This window comes from Gigantopelta aegis, chromosome 6, assembly GCF_016097555.1.
Source record: "Gigantopelta aegis isolate Gae_Host chromosome 6, Gae_host_genome, whole genome shotgun sequence".
Lineage (NCBI taxonomy): Eukaryota > Metazoa > Mollusca > Gastropoda > Neomphalida > Peltospiridae > Gigantopelta > Gigantopelta aegis.
This window is the reverse complement of record NC_054704.1, coordinates 41,656,424-41,666,621: the sequence shown is the minus strand read 5'-3', so window position 1 is coordinate 41,666,621 and position 10,198 is coordinate 41,656,424. Positions and strand designations below refer to the sequence as shown.

General features: G+C 35.0%; 1 protein-coding gene across 1 annotated transcript; it reads left to right on the top strand.

The window, feature by feature from the left end:
- Positions 1-3,891: 3,891 nt before the first annotated feature.
- On the top strand, positions 3,892-10,198 carry LOC121374896 (sequestosome-1-like). Its single transcript, XM_041502019.1, has 6 exons — positions 3,892-4,329; positions 5,184-5,279; positions 5,604-5,800; positions 6,319-6,571; positions 7,839-8,324; positions 8,881-10,198. Exons 1-6 carry the CDS (start codon positions 4,161-4,163, stop codon positions 9,039-9,041), a joined length of 1,362 nt encoding a protein of 453 aa, XP_041357953.1. The 5' UTR covers positions 3,892-4,160; the 3' UTR covers positions 9,042-10,198.

Here is a 10,198-nt window from a genome sequence, read left to right as displayed (position 1 = left end):
ACGAAGTTCTGATAAACACAACATACTGTTACTAGTAAATACAAAATACCGGAGTATGTTGCTACATGACAATGACGACTCGTTGTTGCGGCGCTACGTGGGTGTTTAGTGGCATGCAAATGACAATGACTGGAGTTAAAATATATAATAAATAAATATCATAATCACATAACATTTAAATTTTTAAGAAAAAAAAATTCAAACAATGTTGCGGCCAAAGGGAACCGATAAAATGGCATAACCTATACTATATAAAACTCATGTAGGCCTACTCTTCAAAAAAGTTTGGGGAACCTGAAATATTAAAACATACGTTTTGACCACAGACATCCTAGTAAAGAACGTCGGGTCTGTTATCAACACAGCGAATCACATTCCATAGTTTGCATGCACATGCATCACGCAGTTGCCCTGTACACGTGCGTGGGTAGCCCGAGTACTCTGACTGTAAGAGAGCTAGACGGACATTTGGACATAAACACGCTCTCATTACAAGAGCGTGTTTATGTCCAAATGTCCGTCTAGCTCTCTTACAGTCAGAGTACTCGGAGAGCGTGTTTATGTCCAAATGTCCGTCTAGCTCTCTTACAGTCAGAGTACTCGGGTTAGTGCGTGGGGTGTCATTGTCGATTTTGACAATTTCCAGGAAGGTCCATTAATCACTGTGGAACATTATTTCTGTCCATCTTTCTGTTGATCTTACAGTTGCTATTGTTTTGTTTTTAGTCATTTTTATTGTTTGAATTTGTGATTTACTGATAAAAAAACCGTCAGTTTTCAAATTTCACTTCTGTCCCCAATCGTCCTTCAAGATCTTTAGAGACCGGCCTCGGTGGCGTCGTGGTAGGCCATCGGTCTACAGGCTGGTAGGTAGGGCCTACTGGGTTCGGATCCCAGTCGAGGCATGGGATTTTTAATCCAGATACTGACTCCAAACCCTGAGTGAGTGCTCCGCAAGGCTCAATAGGTAGGTGTAAACCACTTGCACCGACCAGTGATCCATAACTGGTTCAACAAAGGCCATGGTTTGTGCTATCCTGCCTGTGGGACGCGCAAATAAAAGATCCCTTGCTGCTAATCGGAAGAGCAGCCCATGTAGTAGCGACAGCGGGTTACCTCTCAAAATCTGTGGTCCTTAACCATATGTCTGACGCCATATAACCGTAAATAAAATGTGTTGAGTGCGTCGTTAAATAAAAAAAAAATTTCTTTCTTTCAAGATCTTTGGTGGTCATAAAACCTACTGTAATACTGAACTACCGGATGTAATGTTTGCCCAGTTAATTACCATATAACCAATCCCCACAGCTAATATACCTTACACTTTTGGCAATTGTAAATTCTTATTAGAGTTCTCCTACTCTCTTTTTTTGAAGAGTATATAAAAACATATTATGACGCAAACTATCAATGCATGTTGTTCTTCGTATTTATGCAAATTATATTGCAACATAGGCTAATTATGTTATTCGTTTTGTTCCTCAGATTAAAATATGGTCCATTTGCAGCAAAACACATACACGCGCGCGAGCGCACGCGCGCGCGCACACACACACACACACACACACACACGTGTATATATATATTTTCATGGGCGTACATAGCGAGGGGGGGGTTCGATGGGTTCGACCGACCCCCCCCCCCGAAATCGCTTTTTTTATAATTTAATATATCTGACATTGATATCTGACATTATTATATTTGCTCAACATAGAAATATATGCCCAATATCTCTGCAATCCATTTTGGAACCCCCCTTTTCAAAACTCAACATAGAAATATATGCCCAATATCTCTGCAATCTATTTTGGAACCCCCCTTTTCAAAATCCTATGTACGCCCATGATTTTAGTGTTGGGAATCGATTGGAATATCATCGTCGATCATCATTTTTAATTATTTTTTAAAATTCATTATCCACAAAATATGGTAAATGGACGCGACGTGGTAGTTTGACAACATTACAATGTAGTTTTTCATTCTATTCGGACAAAGTTTTTAAAATGTTCCAAACATAATGTTAACAAAACAACACTAGGCTAAATGACCCTGAAAACGCGTATCTGAACATCTTTATTTCAAAATGTTCCAGGGGAGCAGACCTTTATTTCAATGTACGATACTGTACTAAATTTTCTTGAACATATTATTATTAAATTCACAGATAGATAAAAAAAAGGAAAAAAAAAGGAGAGAATTATAATCTTGACTAAAAAATAGAGAATTATAATCTTGGTATAGTTTACAACAATAAACTGTCTGTACGTACGTGTTACCTTTTTAGAACAGCCTGAATAAACTTCAACATTTAGGTCAGTAGGAGGTGTGTTGCATGATCACTAGGGAACAAAAGAGTAATTAATCTTTTGACATTTGTTTATCTCCCTCCCTCCGCCCCCCCCCCCTCTCTCTCTCTCTCTCTCTCACACACACACACACACACACACGCGCGTACACATGCGCGCGTACACACATACATAAATACGTACATACGTACGTACGTACACACATACATACAGAGCGCATCGTGGTTAGTATGCAATTTGCGGGCGATTCGGTGCCACAGATTCGAGTCCCAGCAACGGCATGGGACAATTTGTGAGGCCAGAAAGAGCACCCCATACTATGTGTATATGATTTGTTTTATAAAGTTTAATACAGTAAAAAAGAAAAGAAAAACAAAAAAATATTGAGGACCATGGACTCCGCCCCCCCCCTCCCCCCACCACAGGGTAATAGTGTAATTGATTACATATATTATGGGTTTTTTTATGTAATTGCAATTGCAATCGTAATCGATTACATTGCTAATGTACAATCGTCATTTGTGATTATATTACTTTCATGATTACTCATAATTTACCAAAATCCTTAGATTTGTGTGATATAATTGATCATTCGGTGTAGAAAAATACACCGGATTGCCCATTGTCTACTACTCTAATAGTATAACTAGCATATGCCTTAGAAACAGGGGCCATCATGCCTTAATGATTGCAGCCCTGTCCTAGTGCAAGACCGTACAAAATAAATAAATAATAATAATAAATATTTATAAAATATATAAATTTTACCGAGGCTATTAAAATCAGTATTGTGCAGTCTGCCAGTGAATATGAAAAAAACTAATTCCTTGCATTTTATATATATAAAAAAATATGTATCTGAATTAGTTTTAAATTTTTTATTGGAGTGATTCAGGCACGTTCCAAGGACAACATGCAGAGAATAAGGGTAGTTTTTCCAAGACATACAAGGCCTGGGTTTTAAAATCATGAAATTCAATGAATTTCCAAAAATTCCATTATCCATACCCGCGTTAGAACCCTTATTATAAGTCGTTTGATTTAAAATTATGGTACTGTATAAAACTTACCGACAAGACGTATTAGTGGGAGGATATAAGCTAGTACATCATTAGGCCTACATGAATGTAAATTTATACATGTATATTTAGAAAAATTAATATCAGATGTACTTGTAAAATAAAATGAAAATAAATAATAACATATAAATAAATAATTGTACAGTTTATTTCGCAAAAATTAAACTGACGGATTGTCTCGTGGTACTGATGCAATAAAACGTCCAGAAAAATCGTCAATGTTTTTAATTCTATTTTTAGTTATGACACATTCAATTTAACATAGACCTTTTTCGGGCAATATTGGTCGTTTGTATACTAGTATTAACTAGTATTTAGTTTTTCAAAATGTAAATAAGTACTTAATAAATGTATAATTGTAAGTATTATTATTTGCAAGGTATTTCTGCAGTTATACATTAATTTTAACACAATCAGTTATTTTAAAATGGCCCAACATACAGTCTATCCAGTACGTGTTTACATTTTAGCGGAAGTTGCGCACTAGCTATTTTGTGTCACAGTTACTCAGCAAAGTTGATTCTGTTGTTGAATGTCTGCGTAATAGAGAACAAACCTGTGTGGTATATAAAGAATACAACAGCATTTCCATCCAGCATACACACCAAGTTACTACCGAGAGTCATACCGTATAATACGAAAGCGTGACACTGAATAAATAGCATTTCAAACAGTTTTCAGCTTGTGAGTCGATCTGTGGTTCCTGTCATTTTCAAGGACACTTCTAATCTATTGACAATTGGCTAGCATCAACTATCATCAAGAAAACTCGAAAATGTCTATGGTGGTGAAAGCTTTCCTGGAAAAGGCTGGAAATCCCAAGGCCGAGATCCGTCGGTTTACTATCCCCAGCGATGTCACTTCCAGTTACATCTACATACACAAGAAAATATCCGAAGTGTTTCCTGGTCTTCTGAGACAAAACTTCGGTCTCTATTGGAAAGGTGAGTGATTTCATTCATTTCATCTTATTTTCGTGCTTATATCCAATTAAGGTTCAAGCACGCTTTGCTGGGCATACACCTCAGCTATCTTGGCTGTCTGTCCAGGACAGTGGGTTAGTTGTTAGTGGTTATAGGTAGAGGTGAGTGAAATCCAGATTTGGCTTTAACTGAAATTTCAAGGCTATTTTGGACATTTAAACAGTTACATTGTGATTATCAGCTTTTCTTTTCTTTCCATGAAATGCGATTCTTCATTTTGCCTGTAGATCATATTTACAATTTATAGTCCTTCCCATGGGAAACACCTTTTTTTCATAGTATGGAATTTACTGCAAGTTATTTTCTAAAATGCATACAAATATATAGATATAGATGTGTGTATATATATTTGTTATTTTCAAAACACTTTTATTTTTCTTCTTACATCAGACCAAACTGAAAGTATTTACTCTTCTTTTTTTTGTGGTCCTGACTATAGGTCACATTCAAATGTAGTTAAAAGTGAAATTAGCATTAAACATGCCGTCAGAGACCAGACTTGATTGGTGTAAGCAGTTAGGCAACCTAGTAGTAGTATCTGTTGAGTGTTGACAGACAGAAAAAAGAAAATTTTGCATTATTAAAAAATAACTTAGATACCACCCAATAGCCGATGTGTATTTTTGTGCTGGGGTGTCGTTAAACATTTATTAAAAGGTATGCAGTGGGAAATTGATAATGCTGCTTTGTGGTTACTTAATATAGGTGGTCACTTGGGCAGGTTTAGCAGTACATATTTTAATTATATTTTATAGGACAACTTCAATGTTACTTATATTCATTGTTTTTTCTAACCTGTCTTTTTTTTTTTCCAGACCAAGAAGGAGATCTGGTTGCGTTTTCCTCCGATGAAGAACTGTTGGATGCATTAGGCTTTGTTAATGACTCAGTCTTGAGGATATATATCAAGGGTATGTTTTCGCAAAAACATTAAATTATATTTTATATACTTCAAATTTTAATAATACAAATTTTATAACAGACATAAATTTCAGTTGCTTAATTCTTGTCTTAATATGCTATTCGTATTAAGAAATTACTTTGTTGTAACTAATTATTACAAATGAAACAGAGAGATCTATAATGTAATAAATTGTCAGCGTAAATAAAGCATTTGTTTTCCTGTCTTACTAACAACAGATGTAGGTAAAATCAGTGACAGGATAATGATTTTGACATCAGTTTTTATGTTGACAGTATGTTTATTATAAAATAATGTTTTAAATTTTTTTCAGAAAAAGACAGTGGCCCCAAACTACTTCACCCAGGTGTTGTCTGTGATGGATGTGATGGTGGTGTCTATGGCGTACGCTATAAATGCTTTGAGTGTGCCGACTATGACTTGTGCAGTGATTGTGAAGCCAAAGGGCTTCACCCAGAGCATGAAATGTGTAAGATTCCCACTCCAAGACCTAGTGGCAATGGGAAAATGGTATGTTCGACTAGCAGTTTTGTATTTGTTCTTAGCTAAAGTAATAAAGGGAATAGTTAAAATGATAAAGCCTCTGATGTACATATTTTCAAACAGAATAAGATAGTACACTAATTCACTTTTGATGTTTTATGTTATAACCTAATGCTAATGAAAGATACAAACACAATTATAGATTTATTACACGAATCATTCACATTTGAAAATACCAGGCAAGTGATAAATCATTCTCCTCATAAGCTAAATAGAAAATGTTTTTCCTATGTACTTACACTATGTTTAGTTTTCTTCCAGCATGTAATAGAACACAAGCAAATTCTTTTGTTCAGCCTCATTGATAAATAAAATAACTCTGCTATGCTTATATCTTAGTTAATGATTTGAATAACTATATATATTGTATGCGACGATGTATGAAATTCAGCATTCTTTTTAAATTTGTTTACTTGTTTGTCTAAATTTAATATGATCCTTACTTTGTGAAAATTCATATATGAATCCAATGTTTGATTTTACAGCCGTTTGTCCCACCACCTCACCTGCGTCGATGGATGAAGCGATTTATGAACCGTTGGCACAACAATAATGGCTGCCCTTGGACTGAGGGTGCTGCCCCACCAAGTGATCAGAGCAACAAGACCGAGGCAGGTGAAGGGTCTAAAGAGGGAGCCCCAGACAACAAGGAGCAGGAGGAGCAGGAGAACTCCACCCCAGAGGAAGATTTCCTCTTCAATATTGGTGCCGATGTCAAGGAAATGCTTGATCCTTTCGGTAGGTGTTTTTTTGTGTGTGTTTTTCTCTTTTTGTGTGTGTTTTGTCTGCATATAGTAAGCAGGGGTGGGAATTCTTCTCGGATCAGCTGTTTTCCTCTTTTGGAACATTGCGTTTTCTCGCATTTTAATCGTCCTTTCCTCAAAAATGTGTCAGATGGCAGAGATTTTAACCTAGGATTTCAAGAATTTTCTGTGACCCCTCTAGATTTCCTCTTTTTTTTAGTTGACCAATTCCCACCCATGAGTAAAACCACTTTCTGATGATATACATATATTATCACCGCTAGAGAACATTGATTTATTAATCATTGGCTAGTGGATGTCAAACATTTAGTAATTTTGACATATAATCTTAGAGAGGAAACCCACTACAATTTTTCAGTTGGTAGCTAGGGATCTTTTATATGCATCATCCAAGAGACAGGATAGCACATACCTCAGCTTTTCATATACCTGTAGTGGCGCACTGGCTGGAACAAGCAATAGCATGATGGGGATTGATCCCAAACTGACCGTGCATCAGGCGAGTGCTTTACCACTGGGTTATATCCAACCACCTGTAGTATATTTTTCACTGTAACTTAGCACTGTAAATCTTTGTTTTAAAAATCAAAATGTAATAAATAATAATAAAATGCCATCAAAACAAAATATCACTGAAATGGTCAGCAATATATTTTTTTTATTTTAAAAAAGAATATAGTCCAGCTTAAATCATGGGACTTTAAGAAGTAGGCTGCTTATAGAGGTTTTGTTGGAATTCATTCCAAGGATCAGTTGATCAAACATTAGTTAGCTTAATCAGTGGTAAATGAGAATTTTTCAAACCAAATAAATATTAATTGTACAAATTGTAATTGGGAGATATGATAATTACCTTTTGATCTATAATTTCAATAAATGTACAACCACCACAGATATATTTGAGAGACTCTCATCAAACACAGATTTTCCTTCATATAATACATGGACATTCTTTATTGTTTCAATAAATTGTAACTGCTATAATGACATGTTTAAATAATATTTAATTTTTAAAAAAGAATTAGAAAAAAACATAATGAAATTGTAATCTTTGCTCAGCTATCCTTACCAAATTAGTGCTGTGCCCCATTTGTTATCATGATTAAGCTGTAACTATGCTTTAGCATAATCTCTCTTTTGAGAATTTTTACAGGAATATATTGTTTTGTTTCAACTGTCTAGGATTCATGTTTTAACATGATTCAACATATGACCTATTGACAGTGTTTTTCTTTCTTCAGGAATTGATGTTGACATTGACATCGAGCACAATGGACGTCGCCATGGTTGCCATAAACAATTTGGAAAGGGTTTCAGGGGTCATGGATGTTTCAGAGGATTTCCACCACATGGTCCTGGGCATCATGGACCTGGACATCATGGACCTGGGCATCATGGACCCTGGCATCATGGATGGGGGCAAGGAGGAGGATGTCCTATGAATTTTGAGCAAGCGACTGCTCCGGCTGATAAGGAACAAACCACCACACAGTCTGACCAGACACAAGAACCAACCAAGGATGCCAACACTCCAAAGGAATCCAGCTCAGCTGCATCGGAGCCAATGAATGTTGGTGTGGATGGCAATCTTGAGACTGATGGAGGACCCAAGGTTGTGACAAAGCCGGCCAATGGCAGTGATGATGAGTGGACACTGCTCATGGAGGCTGCAAGGGAGGGCTCCCCTCCATCTGCCCCAGTCCAAGAACCAACACTGATGCATCCAGGTAAGTTAGCGGATTAGAACAGTTGCTTGCTATATGGCACTTTTCATCAATTACATAATACTTTAGAGTGGTAGGAGGGGGAATTATGGAATGTGTTACAAATTGCTGTGTGTGTGTGTTTGTCAAGAGTAGAGGATAGAGTATGTAACATTTTCAAAACCATAAATCATTTTAATTTATAAATAGAAAATAGGTACTCATGGCCAATGTTTGTTTTTTTGTTTATTACAGACAGATTACTTTTTATTAAGTATTTATTAAAACAAGTGATAAATAAAAAAACATACAGAAAACTGGTCAAATTATGTTATGCTTTATACCTAGTTATTTTTGGGGGGAGATGGGTGACCGACGAGTATTGTAGATGGTTCCTGTGTTGATCAGCTCATTTCTTTATCAGCAGCAATATGCCAAATTAACTATTTTTGGTCCATGTTAAATATTGAGTTAACTTTGATTGTTATTAGTGGGATTTTTTTCTAACTTTTCCATTATTTTATTTCCATGTTTGATTGTTTGTTCACATGTTTTATTTATCCTCATGTTTTCTTTAAAGATCCTAAAATCAATGAGGCTCTGCACCAGATGCTGTCCATGGGTTTCACTAATGATGGCGGTTGGCTGACTCAGCTGCTGGAGACGAAGAATGGCGAAATCAGCCAAGTGCTTGACTCCATCAAGCCACAGAGAAGTCTTGATGGAAACTTTCATGCCTGAGCAAGACTCAGAGACGGAGAGACTCTTTATTTACACGACTTTATGCTTGTTAGATAGCTCAGTGTAATTCTGTTACTTCTAGAAACAGCATGTCTGTTTAACATTTGTTGTGTCATCTGTAGCTTTTGTCAGTAACTTTTAATACAGATTTTTTATGGCCAAAATTTGAATTTGTTGAATTGATGTATGGAACTTGAATATTTTTAAATCTTATTTGTTTTGGGTATCAAACAGATTTTTAGATTAGATTATTAAAGCATCTTCAGATTTTTATGAGAAGTTAATTTATGGATTTTACAATTACTGTTGTTTTGTTTTTTTGACCAAAATACATTGTGAAATCTTTTCAACATTGATATCTTTATAGATGAAAAATCTTGTTCCCAGTTTTCAGTTTAATATTTTATTGTTAGGTTTTTTGGCTCTAAAAATTAACCACAAGCTTATTTTTAAGTTGTAATTGATTTAACATAAATAATATATGAGCTAACTTCTTAATCTTGAGTATGGGGAATGATAAATATTACTAGTATAATTTATAACTGATTTTTGTCTTTGACCAGTTATTTTGTATTAATAATTTGTTTAAAGTAGAGTAGTACACAATTATACTATGTGTAATTGAAAATATTTTATTTATTTTACATATACATGTATATGTATGTAGTACATAATATATTTGCTTGAAAATTAATATTTATGGTGGTTTCAGTTTTATTAATTTGGTGATGCTTTTTTGGCTAACTTTTGAAACATTAGTTACATGTTTCTCACAATATTATATTTAATAAGATTTGAAAGACTTTAATGAATGGGTTTCAAAATTATATCAAATGGTACAACTGTTTTTCAACAGATTTCCACAGTAATGGTGTATAATGGTATATTAATGGGTTTCCTAATTAATTATATCGGACAGTACAACTTTTTTGAACAGACTTCTACAGTAATGGTGTATAATGGTATTTGACATCTAATGCTACAGTATATTTTCTGTGTTAACAGTTTTTACTTTTGTCCACATTGTTTTGTAAGGTTGAGTCCTGCAGTATTTATAATCTAAATCATCTAAGCAGTGTGTTTACTTGGTTTACATTGGATTTCTAGCTTTAGAAAACTCTTGTTGGGATTGTAATCAATAAAAAAAATGTGCTTAA